This window comes from Dysidea avara, chromosome 1 (assembly GCF_963678975.1).
Source record: "Dysidea avara chromosome 1, odDysAvar1.4, whole genome shotgun sequence".
In the NCBI taxonomy this organism is placed as follows: Eukaryota; Metazoa; Porifera; class Demospongiae; order Dictyoceratida; family Dysideidae; genus Dysidea; species Dysidea avara.
The window spans coordinates 48,765,575-48,782,597 of record NC_089272.1 but is presented as its reverse complement, the minus strand read 5'-3'; the positions used below and the strand labels follow the sequence as shown (position 1 = coordinate 48,782,597).

Here is a 17,023-nt window from a genome sequence, read left to right as displayed (position 1 = left end):
TTCTTATCCTGTTATGTACTCTATTATCTATGCCGAAACGTACAGCTCTTGGCAAACCTCAGTTTAATTAGGGTCAGCAGGTCATACAGTGACCTGGTTTCAATAACACCATACATAAATATGCAGTAAAGTGATGATGAGCATAAGTGTACACTGTATATCATATTGTATCATGATATACAATTCTATATTGTGGCATCACTAAATTACACATGTGTCTTAAAATGATTCATTCCTTATTGTAGATGCCAACGTATACTGAAGTTGTAGACTTGAAAAAACCAGTAAGTACCGTATTTCTATAATTATAAACCGTTAAAAATATTTCGTCGAAGGTAGCATCCGACGAAAATTAATTACACGAAAATTTTTTACCAACGTAATATTCGAGAAGTTGAACGAATTCGGTAAACTACTTTCTGGCCACCTGGATCGAGGCTTGGCCATTGGCGTGTCAAGCATATGCCTGCTGCAGTCTTTTAAAAACAAAGTTCTCCCTGAGAGGGGTTCGTCTCGCTTCGTCTACTTCGCTGCACGTTGGTAATGATGCCATTCCGTGACAGACAGCTACTACAGGATACATTAAATAAAGTATATATGTACAAATATGCAAGTTGCATGGAATGAGCTTCTACCACTCCAGTCCATTGCTTGATTTGTGATGGACAACTTCTAAATCTGAGGCACAGCCTCCATGGAACGGAGATGCCACACTTCAGTTTCGCTGCTTGTTGTTCTGCTTCTCAAAAAATGGCCGCATAGAATTAGTAAAGTTATGTAATTCATTGTTAGAAAATTTTCGTCGCTTGAGGACACCGGTGAAAATTTTTTAACACGAAAATTTGTCTCGTGAAAATTTCTCGCAGCTTATATTTATAGAAATACGGTAATTTTGATCTATGTAACCATACATTGTAGAATTAACTACTGGTGTTTTGGTTATAGAAAAAGAAATTTTTCTGAAAGCACATATGAGGTACGTGTGTATATGTGCATAGTGTACATTTAAATACGTACGTTAGAGATGGCATAAAGTTTGCCTCCTTTTTTCAAACTCATAACTGCATGGAATTGTGCTCTTCAGAAAGATATTGATGTTTGGTTGTCCAACTATTTTTGTGTAGATACCAACATACAATGAAGTTTCAGAATTCAAAAGCCCGGTAAGTAATTGATTGGCACATATTGACTCAGTGCATGTACTGTACTCTTGGAATTTTAGTTTTTAAATATATGTCTTGATTTGTTAAATAGTACGCTATATCAAATCTTTGAATGTATTTTTTTTATGTGTGTTTAGTTGTCGACGTACAGTGAAGTTGCAGACTTCAAATGTATTTGATGATATTTATATTTGTGACCGTCTCAGCAAAAACCTGCCCACCTACCATGCTTTTTGAGAAAACCAAATTCTCATGCTACAAAGGAAACAATGTACAAGTTTTAGACTCAGGGAAGGTAAATCTCAAATCAATTACACCTATACACCATTTTATATTCACATGTTCATGGAGATAGTTTCGTTTCTTTAACCTCAATCATATTATGTATTTCACATGTGATGCAGTAGACATATGCAAAATAGTTGTCATTTCTTTATTTAAAATGCCTTCATACATCTACATATATATGTCAAAGGATAAAATCTTATCTTAACTGATTTGCCAGTTCATGGTGATCATTTTTAAGCCAAATTCCAACTCTGTAGACCAATGCAAATGATGTGAATTTGATTTATTTTCAGTGTAGTCATCATACAAATTAATTTCTTGGTTGTTCATACTGACTAATATAATTCCTAAACTGCTCACCACAATAGGCTCACCCATTGCTTCTACACTGAGAACTGAGAAAAAAAAATGGTTTTGCGAACTTGCTGAGATAGTCACATTTGCTGTAGTTGTAATGTATGTTGTTACAGTTAAAACCAGTAGCTGAATTTATAATATCTTTTAGTGTGTGATAAAACATGTCACATCATACACTGGTTAAAAGCCTAAACCTTCATTGTACATACTACATCCAGCCTTGTAGGATTTATTGTGTTGTATTGTACAGTTCCTTTTGTTGAATATACACTGTATAGGGAGAAAAATCACCGACAAGAACTTTTAGTGAATCAACAGAACCACAAAAGGTTCTTGTGTTCAGTGTGTTGTATTGTTACATGAACACTACACACACGAACACTACACACATGTACACCACACACACACATACACACACCAGAAGAGGTAGGATAAGGGGAGGGGCTTAGTGGATGTTTAGTTAGCACTTTACATAAACATCAAGGCCATCTACTTTGTTTTGTAAGGGCCTCTGAATTTATTAGTGAAATAGAGTAAAATCACTGTTTCATGTGCCTACACCATGCACACAAGCGCACGCACACACTACACACACTACATTCCGGTGATTTAAGAGGACAGGTTTACAATTCTTATTACTCCAACATCATGACATATGCAGCAATAGTTATAGTACATAATTGGTATTGTATGCATGTATTATTCACTAACTTATTTTCACTTTATTTTATACAGCCGGCAATACCAGACACTTATGCAGTAGTTGACATGATAAAGGTCAGTGATACAGTTAGATACTGATATGGGTTTTTGGCATGTACCGATATCCGGTATAGATACCACCAAAAGAAGCCGATGACCGATAGTCAATCCGATATTTGCATTACAAACAAAAGTCATAGTTAATCTATGCAAAAGTGTACATTTACCTACTGTAAAACAACTCGTGGATATGTTCATTGCTCACTCCATGCCATGGTGATATTGGCTTGGGTTTCTATTGTGCACTCCAGACAATTAGGCACCCACAGACATTTTTATGCATACTCCCACAGAGCCTTAAATGGATATTTATTGGCTTGTGTGAAGGCTGAGCAGGTTTTCTTGGTTATCTTGTGACTGTTCTTTTATATTACAAAGGTACTATATACAAATATATAACAACTGCTTCTTTTATTTAAGACTGATAAGCTTTCCAGCAACGAACACTAGAATTGTGTGTATTTGTATGGCTTCTCATAGCATAGCACTTGCTGTAGAGTGAACAATAAGCCACTGCCACTAAACAGCCACATGGATAACATAGAAAACCAATATTATAATCCGTTTATGTACAAACTATTGCTGTATAAATATCGGTAGCGATATTGGTCCTCCTACTGTTCTGTACTGATACCAATGTTGGTAAAAAAATGCCATATCGGTGGCCGATATTTTGGCCTATCCGATTATCGGTACACCTCTAGATACAGTTACTACAATTACATGTACAGGCTGTAATGTGAAGTAGTTTTTGCTTATTGTGTAATTTTATTATGACTGGTCGTGTGTGCACAATCACAATAAGTTGTAAATCAAAACTTATAGTGATGGACTAACTAGAATCATTCATTTGTAGTTGATAGAACTCGACTTGTACCATTTATCACCACAATGAATTTATATTGTCATCTGCATATCTTCCTTGTCACATTTTCCTATCTTCAGCAATAAAGTCCTCATAACCCTTAAACTCACACAGGCCAGAAAACTGGTCCTAATACACATGCCTAAGACAAAGTGCTGTAATTTTCCTATTGCTATGCACTTTATGCTATTCTACTTGTTCTGTAATAATCAGTAAAATGGTACCCTGGGTTTTACCCCAGCATGAAACTGTAGAGCCAAAACCTGCCATGTAAGCAGCTTTTCAGTAAAAAAAAAACACAAAACGTTACATACCTTTACAAAATTATTTATAACTTAACAATGGTTGCTCCTATCAACTTGCTATTTGTGTCATTGAATTCTCCATCAGGGCATCTATTACTCATGTGATTAAACCCACAATCAAAACTATACACGTGGCAAGAACACGCAATGATGGACTAGCGCATTGGGATCCTTTGACACTTTTCATAGCAAATAAGCCTTTGTAGCTGCAGTGTTCATTTAAACTTCTCCAAGTAGCCCAGTTAACAGAGTTTTAACCAAGTTTTAACCACAAAGAGTTAAGTTTCTCCTTTTTAAGTCACCAAGTATGCCAGTAATATGTAAACACACATTCTGCTAAAGTTCTTTACAGGTTTAAGGGTTAAAACTTCCATTTAGTGCAACTGGTTTACAGCCTAGCTATGGCCCACAGGTTATTACATGAAATTGGAAATATCAGAAATCTTCTTAGAGTATTTGTGACCGGATCTGCAAAAACCCGACACAATCGCGCAAGCCTAAATTTACAGTATAAAGCATTGATTACAATGAGAGAAATACTTGCGTATTATTTTAAAATCCATAAATATTTGAGCGACTCTTTCTTAGTGGAGGAAGGGACTAACAATAAAAACCTAGATATCATCTTATTCACCTGCTCAAGAGGAGTTGGAAAATATTTGTTTTGTTGTAGTAAACCCAAGGATACTCAAGCGTTAGTTTATGTTACGTCGAAGCGATCATACACAATTGATTTTTCTTCACCAATTTCTCCTTTGTATGCAGTGCAAAAAGATGAGTAAAGGACAAACTTACCCAGTAAAGAAGAAAGTGTTGAACTAATTCAACATTCATACCTCTTAATATTCTAAAGGACAAAATTGTATATCCATACCAGAGCATCCCAGCATCCTTACAAACCTTCTCACTGCTTTCCTAGCTGCTAAACAAGCCTTAATACCTAGAACAATGCTTGATTGCATAATTTTACCTCGTAGGCTTATAATGCATGACCATCCTTATCTGGGTTAATCCACAAATTGCTTAGTTGGAGCCATTTGAGTGCACAAAAGGTCCATGGGGACCCCAAATTTGACCTCTAGCCTTAACTCGTCATCTGACTCCATTTTGTGTTTCAATATAAAACCCACCAATCTCACTACCTGCATAAAATAGTTGTCAAATTCAATGGCATGTTTGTTTATCTTTTATAATTCACTCACAGAAGCACCACAAGAACAACTATGTGGAGTTGGAACATTTTGATGACCAGAGACTCACAGTCATGCCTGTACCAGTACCAAAAGTGACTTATTCAGATGTGAAGGTTCACTTGAGGTAGGTACACTGTAGGGTTCTAAATAAGGGTGGGAACATAATGGCTATTTTTAGAACATTGGCTAGTCACTCACTGAATACTAGTATAGTAAATGTACATGACTACCTTATATCAGTGTCATGTGGCAGAAGATATCATGGAGCCCCATGTGTATTGTGGACATGTTGGGACCACTCACATATAGTACACAATGATTATCCAGTGTTTAAAATCAAAAATGACTGTTCAGTTAGACAATGCTATAGATTGCCTAAAATTTTGGCGTCTCACTCATCCCTAGCAATTAATATAAACAATGAATTACAAAAATAATTGGTGAATTATGAAATACATTAAATTTTAATAACTTACCAGTAATTTACATGTATTATTACTAGTGCATAAATCGATGTCGATTTTATGCTTTGAAGATTTGAATGCAATATTCGAAGGATTGATGAATATTTAGCTACTATTATGTAGGTGGAATAATTTTGAGTGTATTGTAGCTAAATCCACTTTTTGTTTTGGCTCCCTTTGGCAAGTGGAATTTCTCACGTTGACACTATTACTTATCTGTTTAACAGGATATAGCAGCTGGAGAAAACACAAAACAAAATGTATAGCTGCTGCTAAAAGACCTTACAGTAGTACACAACTCACCAATATTCTTCCTCTACAGCTTGTCCCAACTGCACTTCATGATTATCGGTGGGTGTGGCCACTTGTGGTGCAAGATAATTAACTTGTCAAACACCTAGCACAACCACCTTCCATTACTTTCTAGTGTCTCAAGTGTAACTGCCCACGGTGAAATTATTCATGACGTGTTGAGCAGTTGGATTCTTACGTTCTTCTGCTCACTAATATGGCCAGGTTGTGCTTGCGCAAAATTCGAACTTCACTTTTGTCATTTGAATGATGTACCCTTCAAACAATTGAATGAATGCAGTAGATTCGTTTATGCACTAATTATTACAATAATTAATATTATGCTATACTTTTCAAATGTCCAGAACAGCAACTATTGGTACATACTGTAATGTAAGAACCTGGTATTGTGTTTGTGGTTAGCCCATAATTATATGGATGAGCTTATTGTGGTAAGGTGGTATAATATAGCAGGGAGACTTGTAATGTTGTGTGTCATAGTATGGCTCTGTAGCTTTAGAAAGAGTTAGTGCCCAGTTAACACCTGGTTTATTATAGGTAGCACAGCATCAAAGGTGTCCTGATCATGTGATCCACCCAGTGTAGTGACATCTACTGAAGTAAAAGATTTGTTGTGGTTGTCAAGTGATCACATGAGAGACTTCCCCTGATAAGGTACGTGTATTACCTAATGTGGATATGTCACTTAAACATTTTTTTTTTAGGAGGCATTGCAACATTATCTCCACAGACTACTCACACCCACACCACACCTCCACATTAGGGTATAGGGTCTGGTGACATTGGTTAGGATCATCTGTCTATAATCCAGTACCACATGTCTAAGACATGCTTAATGTATTTTAAACACATCCAAGAATACTGACTAATATCACCAGATCCTCATCTCCTGTAGAGGTGGATGTGGTCACTACTGTACTAGTTGGACAACTGTATTATAATTTCTGTGTAAATTAAAACAACAATCATATAACACAACTTAACATGTAAATGACAGGGAACCCTTTGTGGTATTATGACTTTATTAACATACCTTCATACAGTAGGACTGAGGTTTTGTATAGTGAACAACACTTCGCTTGAGTGAATTCAGGGTTGGGCAAGGTGGGTAGTAGACACAGGAAGTTTGGGGGTGCAAAGCTTTCAGATTTTAACATGTAGATTGAATTGCTTTAATTATGCAAAAAAAAAATCTACTTTGTAAGTGAGAGTTGCACAGGGATAAGTGACTACAGGAGCTTATAAGTGCCGAAGGAGCGTGAAACGAATGCATTTAACCATGTGGGACTTCTATAGTGAAATATTGCCTTATTTTGGAACACCACAGGCCACCTGTTGGTGGTTTCGTTACATAAGCAATTAGTAAGAAGCATTTGTAATGCAACAGTTCTTATAGTGATGGGATACACCAATGGACTTGTATTAATTTTATAGCATGTGAGACAGCAACAAGAGGAGAAGTGTTACTAACCAGCCTGCAGCCTAGCAAACAGGCTAAAACTGTTGATCCACAACTAGTACTGCTCATTTCATGCTGCACAGCACTAGTGAATGTGTTTATAATGACAGAGCAGGAGTGTAGGGTGGCCTGTGTGGTTGGTGAGGTTTCAACAATATTAGTGGTGTTCCATATAAGGTAACTTTGGATTTCAGCACTGTTACCACACAACCTCATTGAAGTTTCGCACCTTTGGCACTTATAAGCTCCTGGTGACTATCATGAGTAGTTCAGCTAGCTTTATACATGTAGCTATATATGGCATATGCAAGACCACGTGTTTAGTAGGATAAGTGTATTCATACATGAGGTACACTTAGACACTATATGTGTAGATTCTAACTCAGTAACTATGGAGTATTCTTAATAGTACTAGTGTTATCGTTATGTAAGGTGACTGTTCTATTAGAATATTTGACTGACTGCTCTATTAGAGTATCTGGATGGTGTATCCTTTTCTTTGGGGGGGAGGAGGGGATGGGCACACGCCCCATTTTGCCAGATCCGCCATACCACTGTCACCCACATGGACAAAGCATAGCTCAATATAACCACTATAATTTTCAGTTACCAACTTGAATATCTCATAAGTGTAGCCTCTTCATCTTATTATTGATGTCATGAAGCAGGGATGGATGTGTGTAGATGGATGCTGAAGTGTTTCCAGAAACTGCTAAGACCTGAAATTTTTCCTGGGGGCTTAGATTAAATTTATCAATTGACGTAGGACATCCCGACTCCCAGAATTGTTACGGCTGTTGTACACTTCAAACTTTACATGTATAGCTCCACCCTTAGCCAAACTATGCCAAGCATAACTAGCAGCCAAATTAATTCCTAACATGTTTAAATGTCAGTTTGAAAGATTATCTTAGTGAAATTTGTTACCTGATTCAATTTGAGTGAGTACACATAATTTTCAGGAGGAGCATGACTCCAGACCCCCTAGATATTCAGTGTGTATGTAACAGAAAATAAATTTTGAACCCTGCAAATTCCTTGAGCCGATCTTGATGAAGTGATGTAGGACCTCATTACACTTGACAGACATGTAGTCAGGTGTTCTTAATAGATCACACTAGTTTTACTGAAGTTTTGATCATTTCCATAATCTCCAATTACACCAGTCACTGTATTTTGGTGGTCTCAAATAAAAAGTTGACATCAAGTAAAGTATTGTACCTGTCTATTCTATTTTTCCATATTGGTGACACATACATGTAGTACACTTATAGCCAATAACATATTTCATAGAGTCATTAATCATTGTCATTTTACTCCACACAATGATGATCAAGGAAGAATTAGTTAAACACAACATCATGTAGTTACAGTCTTTACAAAGTGTTACATAATGTTTATTACACATAGTAGTAGTGTTCATGGGGTAGTGGCCATGGTTAGTACTTCATGAATTTTCTTGTTTACTGTAAAGGAAGAAAACCACAAAGTAAACAAACATACCCATACATATAACAATTACATACAACAACAATATAAAAACACAATGTAGTGTGTTGTGTGGACACTAATGCTGACATGTTACACTAATGAGTTATCAATAAACACACCAATATCCATGTAGCACGTCAGTGGTTTCTTCCATGGGACCACTTTATGACATACCGTATAGCGGGAAATTTTCGAAAGGTTAAATATTCGAAAAATTCGAAAATAACAATGTGTTTTCGAAAATATTTTTTCGAAAATAGTACATCCCGGCTTTGAAATGACAATCAAAGAAAGTATGGTTAGGTATATATATGAATGAATTTTGCGAGTGCACGCATGCATAGTTTCTACTTATATCAGTTAGCTATAGGCCTAATGTATTAGTTTATAGCTAGGCACTGGGGCACAAACAAGTAGCTAGCCATATAGCTATAGCTAGATACCATGCATGCGCGTGTATATGAGTGAGCACGAATGACGCCACGAGTCTTGAAGCCTATAAGAGCTCGAGAGACCAGAAATTACTAGGAAAGACTATAATTATCAGCCAACATCTATATGGGCTGAAAAACGCCATGTACTTAGCTTATTATTATTTATTTATTTATTTATTGTTAATCAGCAGGACCCTCCAGGGGTATAATGCTGATGTGCAATTACATGTGTACAATTTCAATTAGTTACTTATGGTTCAATCCGCAGCTCGATCCGCAGGCCTCTGAGACGAAGTCCGCCAAGCAACATGGTTCAACCTACAAATTAAGGAAGACTCTAGGGTAGCTAGACGAGATTCTATCAAAGCTAGATTGGGCTTTTATCTAGCTATACTGAACAATCAAAGCAGCTATGTATGTGATGAACGCAACCATGCACTGTTAGTTTCCTCTGTGAATTAATTATCTACTGTGCGGTGCGGTAAAGAGGCATTGTTTTGAAAATATTTTTTCGAATTTCCAATCAAGCACTCTTTTTCGAAAATTTAACCTTTCGAAAATTTCCCGTTATACGGTAGTGTCATTGAAATACTCTAATAGAACACACACCTACACTGATGGGTTGGTTAATCATAGAAGACCAGGGCTAAGATATGTACATCATTGTTATAAAGGATACTTGTAATAGTGGTAGGTGATTTGGGAGAGACAAGGCTGAATCTACCAACATAGCAAAACATGTGTTTGTTATATATTTCAACACTTCAGGTCTAAAAGACTTCAAGTTAAGGAACAGTACTACACTTAGTATCAATTTCAGCATTAAATTCTACAGAAATGTATTTTTCATTTTAAAAATCACCAGAACACGATGATCGTATACATAAAATTTTTCAATGGACGCAATTTTCGTAGTGACTCAACTTTCTGCTAAATTTAATGGTACACCTATGTTTCATAGATAACTTCAGTGAAAATGAGTGATCCTCAAAAATAAAACCAGTGAAATTCATTGATTCATGAAAATTACATACCTCGAAAATTTGTAAATAATTATACAGTATTGGTCTGCCTACTTGTCTGCCTCACTAACTACACTCACAAGGCTAGGGATAAAATGTACAGCTACGATTTTAAACCATAGTACTTAACTCAGATCACTTGGGGTTTTCAAAGAGTGTTTGCCCTCTGTGCCTTGCCTTTCACAGTACCTTCAATCATACTGGTCATCTTCCACTTCATAACGAAACAATACCAAGCTGTTAATTTCCCTTATAAACACTTTTCTTAGAGAAGCATGTTTAGACTAAACTACGTACGTATTTGAAACACATACATGCACTATTGTAAGAGGGAGTAGATACCTGTAGTTGTACTTTCTGTATAAAACAATTGCATAGCAACCCTCCCTTTAACAATCAAAAGTTCAGAACACACTACCACATCCTTAAACAATCAGATCATGGTAACCACATTCCCAGCTACAGTTTCTACTGTAGAAAACAAGATATGTTAACCACGCCCCTTAATCTATTGTGTAGTTCACTTGACATGAGTAGGGAAATTTAGATACTCTAATAAAGCGTATACTGGATGTAACAAAAAGTTAACAAACTAAGCATCTACTCTGATAGAGCAGTAAATCATGTATGCCAATACATCACACTAAGTATCATATGAGACTCACTGAGTAAGAACTAACTACTGTGACATCTGTAACCCTTAAAGGCACATAAGCCTCTATACGCTGGCTGTAAACAATGCACTACAACTTACATCCTATGGTTAAGCGATTTACATCATTCTACTCGTGATGTAATAACCTTTAAAATGATGTACCAAGGGGTTTATCCTTGTGCTAAAATGTAAGGCCAAAACTCACCTTACAAGTAACTTTTCAGCAAATAAACATTAAATGCTTTACATGGTTGCTCCTATCCACTTCCAGTACATGTAGGTTCCACATTAAATTTTGAATCGGGCTATATGATGCAACTCACATGATTAAACCCACAATCAAAGTAAAATACATGGTGAGAAGTTTAAATCACAGAAAATACAAATCACTGTTGCATAACAAGTATTTAATCTTTCCTAAGTGGCTCAATGAATAGATTTTTGGTCAATCCGTAGTTTTAGGCTAATGGAATCAAGTTACCCCACCTTGTATGTCTGTATTGTGTACATATCCCCCAAAAGTTTATGTGTCTTTACAGGTTAAACAGGTTGTGTGACTAGGTGTCCTGCAGACCTTCAGCACTTGTGTAATCCCTGTCATATGTAAACCAAACAGCTAAGACAAAGCCTGGTATTGGTGTGCTAGAGACAGGCGATGGTACAACTACTAAAAATGACAATGAAGTAGCTACAATTCTTAGTGACTATTGTTGTATGGTGTTTACTATGGAAAATTCAGAGTCTATGCCCCCAATTAATTTCAGATCGTCTCTTACGGTTTTTGATAAACTCATTGTAACACCTGAAGAAGTATATTCTCAACTATATAGATTGAAAACAAAAAAGTGAGCTGGTCCTGACAATTATCACCTTTATTTATGTTTTGTTTGGTGTTTGTAATAGTCTAGTTTACCCTTGACACTGCTTTTTAATAAATCACTTGAAGAATCCACTCTACCCAACTCATGGAAGGATGCCAATGTTACACCAATATTCAAGCAGGGCTGCAGGACCAAACCCAGCAAATACCGCCCGGTGAGTTTAACATCTGTGATAGTTAAATGCTTGAAGCCATCATAAAAACTCACCTAATGGAACACCTAGAATCAAATTCGTTCTTATCTGATGTACAATATGGATTTTGTTCTGGAAGATCTTGTGAACTGCAACTACTGAGAGTGGTAAACCATTGGACTGACTGTTTTGATGCTGGTAAAGATATTGATATTTTGCATGTACCTGGATCTCCAGAAAGCCTTTGATAAAGTCCCCCACTAGCTACTGATTTGTGAACTTGAAGATTATGGAGTAAATGAAGACATTCTTAATTGGATTCAAAATTTCTTATGTAATCGTAGACAAAGGATTTGTGTCAGAGGATCAGCTTCTTCTTGGTCTACTGTTATCAGTAGTGTTCCTCAGGGTAGTGTCTTGGGCCCTATATTCTTTATAGTTTATATGAATTACTTGCCTGATGTTATTACATCTAACCTGTGGGAATTTGCTGATGACACCAAACTATATCATTGCATTTCTTCACTATCTGACTGGACTTTGCTGCAGACTGATTTGGATAATTTTATGAACTGGTTTGTAACTTGGCATTCATCTGTGAACATTGACAAATGTAAACACATGACTATTGACAACAGTTTAAATAGACAATACTCATTATCTACAGATGTTGACATTTCTATAATTCAACAGTGTACTGAAGAGTCTGATTTGGGTGTTACATTGACAACCGATCTAAAATTTTCCCAACATATCAAATGCAATTCGTAAAGCATCTAAAATGGTTGGAATTATTTAACGTACATTTCATGCGCTCTCTCCACACACTTTACATTTGTCGTACACATCTCTCCTAAGACTGCATTTAGACTATGCATGTGTTGTTTGGCAACCTCATCTTCTTAAAGATATCAGAGAACTGGAAGCTGTTCAAAGAAGGGTTACTAGATTGTCAACCTAATCTTGCACACCTGACTTATTCTGACAGACTGAAATATTTAAACCTGCCCTCATTGTATTATACAAGGTTGAGGATGGATATGATCATAACGTATAAGATATTACACAGACTTGTGGATATACCAATTGATGAGTTTTTCAATACAACACTTGCTATACAAGATCGAATGGACTGAAGTTACTAAAGCTCATGTGAAAACAAATATGAAGAAATATAGTTTTGCTGCAGGAGTAATAAATGATTCGAATTCTTTACCATCTGACATTGTTATGCATGTCCACTAACATTAATTCTTTTAAACTTTGTTGGATGTACATTGGACAAACCTTAGATTTACTATATTGCAATGTGTGATATTATAAGCTTTGCTTTTTCAGAACCTAATAATAAATAAGTAAACAAAACTGGACCAGTTCGTATACTTTGTTTATAGCTATTTTTGTTGTCTAGAGGGGAAAACCAAATGGGCTTATAAAGGGTTAATACTATTGGAGTTATTGTGATAAACAGCAGGAAGAGCAAAACAGTAGATTAACAATATGGACAATAAATTGATGGTGTTTACTAAATTGATCATAAGTCACAAGTGTAACAAGCTATGGAGTTGGGACTTTTCTCATTATGTATGGGAATTCATCAAGGTACAACTTTTGGCCTGTATCCACTCAGGTTGTTAAGCAAGAAGGCTAAGACAATAAACTATTTTACCACAACAAAAACAAACGCACATAACACATCTTTACTTTATGACACAGAAAAGAAACAAGACATCCGTACTATCCTTGAATAGGCAAATCCACTGTTTTATAAAATTTATCAATTCAAGCATTCTTTCACTGTTCATTAAAGAAATTAAAATGTGTGGAAAATTATTCAAATGTATTTCGATGAGTTTTTTTTTCTTCAAAACAGAATTATACAAACTAGTCAATATATTTTGCTCAGTAGGTTACACGTTACATATGATTCAGCAACTTAATGCAGTTTTTTCATATGCTTAAAAGGACCTTATTAACACATGCAATATGCATGGTCTCAACATGTCCTGTAACATATATGTATGTAGAGTTACTCTGTAATTCTGTCACATGACATTGACTTGAGGTAGCCATACACATCTACTATACTACTATACCTACCTCAAGTCAACATCTGAATAAGTCACTTCTGGTACTGGTATAGACATGACTGTCATCAAAACCTACACCTTTGTTATGTCAACTAGTGTCTGGTATTGTCAGCTACATCATAAAGAAAGTAACACATAAAATGATTTATAGCCAAACAGTAGAGCGGCTAAGTGAAAAAATTGTTCACTTTGTGATAAAAGCACCAAACTTGGTACAACATTTGCTGAGTTTACTATTTATGGTGCCATTAAAATTACTAATCTAATAAAGCTCAATGAATCTGAAATGTAAAATCAACAGGGGAAGCCATAAAAGTTCTCTGAGCTGGCTCGATTGTAAATATACTGAAACTTTGCACCTGAATAGACAAGCAAGGGATGGCCATATCCAATAGCTGATCAAGGGAGGCGTCCATCCAGGTCATTAGCTTGTCATGTTAAGAAGTACAGAGGGTCATGGTATATGAAGCCATAGATGTGCAATACATTATTTCTATTGGGTGATACCTGTACTTTTAACACTGAAATATTGGTTCATTTGAAGTGTTTAAAACAGGTTATTTTACCACATTTTGAAAGACTTTTTGATTACACCTGTAAATTTGAGGTACATTTATGCTATTTAAGCAAAAACAAAAGATTTTGGATGTACTTGTATGGTTTCCTGAGTAGCCAGAAATGGGCTCATAACCTAGTTTAAAAGTTTCAAAACATGCCCTAAGGCAATGATTTTGATGTGGCACCATATCTCAAATGATTTAGTATACTTTACTTGATTTCCACATAAAATTTGGTACTTTTATCACAAACTGAATGATTTCATCAAAATTTGTTGCTAGCCGCTCTACTAAAACAAATGCATATATCATTCAGTTCTAACCATCATACAGTATGGTAGTATTATACAGTATATAGGAGATATAGGTTTACCACAAAATGTTAACAAGAAACTAGCCTTGTAATACTTCTATGAGAGTATTACTGACCTCATTGTTGGCTGGTTTTGTACTGTGATTATTGAAACTCATATGATAATAATACGTAGATTATTCAATGAATCAAGTGGTGTACAGCTCATGTCCTACCTCATCTGGGTGGAATGAAGGTAACTAAGCAATGACACACAATGTACTACACCACCAAATCACATACGTATAAGACAGCCAGTTGTTTTGATCACCAATGTGCTGAATAGCAGGACACAGAGCAGATCAGTGAGCTCTATTTTATAGATAACAATGAGGAAAATGATTGTGGGTTCACATTTTGTGCAAGATGATGACATGATGACATTGTACTCAACCCACAATCAATCTATCTACTAGTCCCACACCATTTTCTAAGTCAGTTAGAGGCTGCCCACTCAGAAAAATACCTTGGCTTTATCTTGGGTTTATAAAATCACAAAGATCCTCATGGTAGGTCTCTAACTGTTACATATGGTCCAGTGACTTGAATAGTACACAATCTCTACACACCAATAAGCTTAACACTGTATAGCCATGAACTTTAAAGAACAAAGGTTCTACTTTACAAGCACACCCTCCCAAGGTATAAACAATATTTAGAAAGTAGAGCTGTGTAATTAAAGCCAGCCAATAGTGTCCTGATGACCAAAATTAAACTTATGCAGTTCATGATCATGTGATCTTAACATAGTGCCTCAATTACGCAAATGTCCAATCTTTAAAATCTCCCACACTTAACAAGTTCCTTACACTATATTATAGTTAAAGCACCGTTGCACGTGTGTATGGAAAATACAGCATGAGGGGATGTGTCGAGAGGCTAATACAGCAAGACGCGAAGCCAAGTGCTGTATTTACCTCAAGGCACCCCCGAGTGCTGTATTTTTCATACACACAAGCATACGCGGTGCTTTAACTGTTATAGCTATTGTACTTCCTGGTCATCTGGCTTGGACCGATTTTCTCTAGTACTCAAACCGTTGCGATGTTCGGTGATCAGGATATCAGTAAGTGTTGAACTAATCTGAGAAGAAAGAGCAATCGAAGCAGTCTATCTGAGAACAAGGTGGCAATTAGCTCAGAATGGCACTGACAAGAATTTTGTCAAGCTAAGAGGAAACAACATTTATGTCAACAAGAGTCTCTTTGGCACAATTGAAAGGTCCAGCAGCACAGAATCATATGTAATGACTCCTATTACTACCAATGATCATTAAGTTATTAACTTTGACGATAAGAGCAACTGTACATGTTACTTAACTTCTTTCTCAAGAATTTATCAGTTACAGCCACCCACCTTCAATCTAAACTCTCCTTAGCAACTGTACGTATGTATGTATGTATGTAAATAAATATGTAAATAAGTAACATAGGGTAATGTACAAGGCTGTTGGTACAAGTTACCTTCAGGCCTTTGGTGTGTTTACACCATAAAGTTTTAAATAAAATAAATAAATAAATAAAATAATCTATTTCTAGTCGTAGAACGAACTAATAGGATTAGTTTGGCTAGTTTTAGCGATTTACAATGTCACACACGTGATCAATCATGTTGTCTTAGTGGAGTCATGTTTAAAAAGCTTCGTGATCAGACGATCAGTAAGTGTTTATACAATCTATTCCTAGCTGTAGAACGAACTCGTAGGATTAGTTTGGTTGGCTTTAGCGATTTACAGTGTGTTGTTTACTTAAATAAATTCTCCGTATAACTGTACTGTATTTTCCCAAGTGTGCTGTATTTGCCCAATTAAGTGCATAACTGTACTGTATGACTCATACAGTACAGTTATGCAGTTGATTAGTACTGTATGGACAATATGATACGTGGTATCGCTTTGATCCTCCCACGCAAAGTATAATATACACTAATAAGTGATGTACACAACTACATACAGTAGGTCCTATATAAACACTGTATTCTATGACCTTATATGTACTTACTTCTACATAACTACCACTTCAGAGAGTATAGGGTTTCTTACATCATCCCATTAACATACCATCCTCAACCACAACTAATCACACATTATCTTATAATATTATTATGGGGTTTGTTCAACCTTTATCATGTGGTTTTGTTACCCCTTTTAATAGGCGAGCTAGTATTGGTACAATATACCAATTATCTCAAGTCACACGATTATTTAAATGCACAAAAGAAGGAAGGTGGATGGTGCTATA

General features: G+C 36.0%; 1 protein-coding gene and 1 long non-coding RNA gene across 5 annotated transcripts; one reads left to right on the top strand and one right to left on the bottom strand.

Annotated features, from left to right (window-relative positions):
• Nucleotides 1–262: 262 nt before the first annotated feature.
• LOC136266820 (uncharacterized) lies at nucleotides 263–6,687 on the top strand. 2 transcript variants are annotated; one of them, XM_066061847.1, is made up of 8 exons: nucleotides 263–976; nucleotides 1,125–1,163; nucleotides 1,301–1,458; nucleotides 2,087–2,137; nucleotides 2,544–2,585; nucleotides 4,945–5,061; nucleotides 6,251–6,363; nucleotides 6,414–6,687. In XM_066061847.1, exons 3-6 carry the CDS (start codon nucleotides 1,333–1,335, stop codon nucleotides 5,059–5,061), a joined length of 336 nt encoding a protein of 111 aa, XP_065917919.1. In that variant the 5' UTR covers nucleotides 263–976; nucleotides 1,125–1,163; nucleotides 1,301–1,332; the 3' UTR covers nucleotides 6,251–6,363; nucleotides 6,414–6,687. The 2 variants fall into 2 exon arrangements, with proteins under 2 accessions (XP_065917919.1, XP_065917925.1); XM_066061853.1 differs by lacking the exon at nucleotides 2,087–2,137.
• Nucleotides 6,688–8,425: 1,738 nt separating this feature from the next.
• On the bottom strand, nucleotides 8,426–16,762 carry LOC136266973 (uncharacterized). 3 transcript variants are annotated; one of them, XR_010706415.1, is made up of 5 exons: nucleotides 14,861–16,762; nucleotides 13,885–13,986; nucleotides 12,262–12,379; nucleotides 12,010–12,215; nucleotides 8,426–8,634 (listed from the first exon to the last, which is right to left on the bottom strand). It is a non-coding gene; the product is annotated as an uncharacterized lncRNA (long non-coding RNA). The 3 variants fall into 3 exon arrangements; XR_010706412.1 differs by having other exon boundaries at nucleotides 8,429–8,634; nucleotides 11,859–12,215; XR_010706414.1 differs by lacking the exon at nucleotides 12,010–12,215 and having other exon boundaries at nucleotides 8,448–8,634; nucleotides 14,861–16,759.
• Nucleotides 16,763–17,023: the final 261 nt, after the last annotated feature.

Bases quoted from the DNA above. Each gene is read 5' to 3' on its own strand.
- LOC136266820 (XM_066061847.1), top strand. From the start codon at position 1,333: ATGTATTTGATGATATTTATATTTGTGACCGTCTCAGCAAAAACCTGC. The intron at 1,459-2,086 runs GTAAATCTCAAA...TACACTGTATAG, and splicing joins AAGTTTTAGACTCAGGGAAG to GGAGAAAAATCACCGACAAG. The intron at 2,138-2,543 runs GTTCTTGTGTTC...TATTTTATACAG, and splicing joins AATCAACAGAACCACAAAAG to CCGGCAATACCAGACACTTA.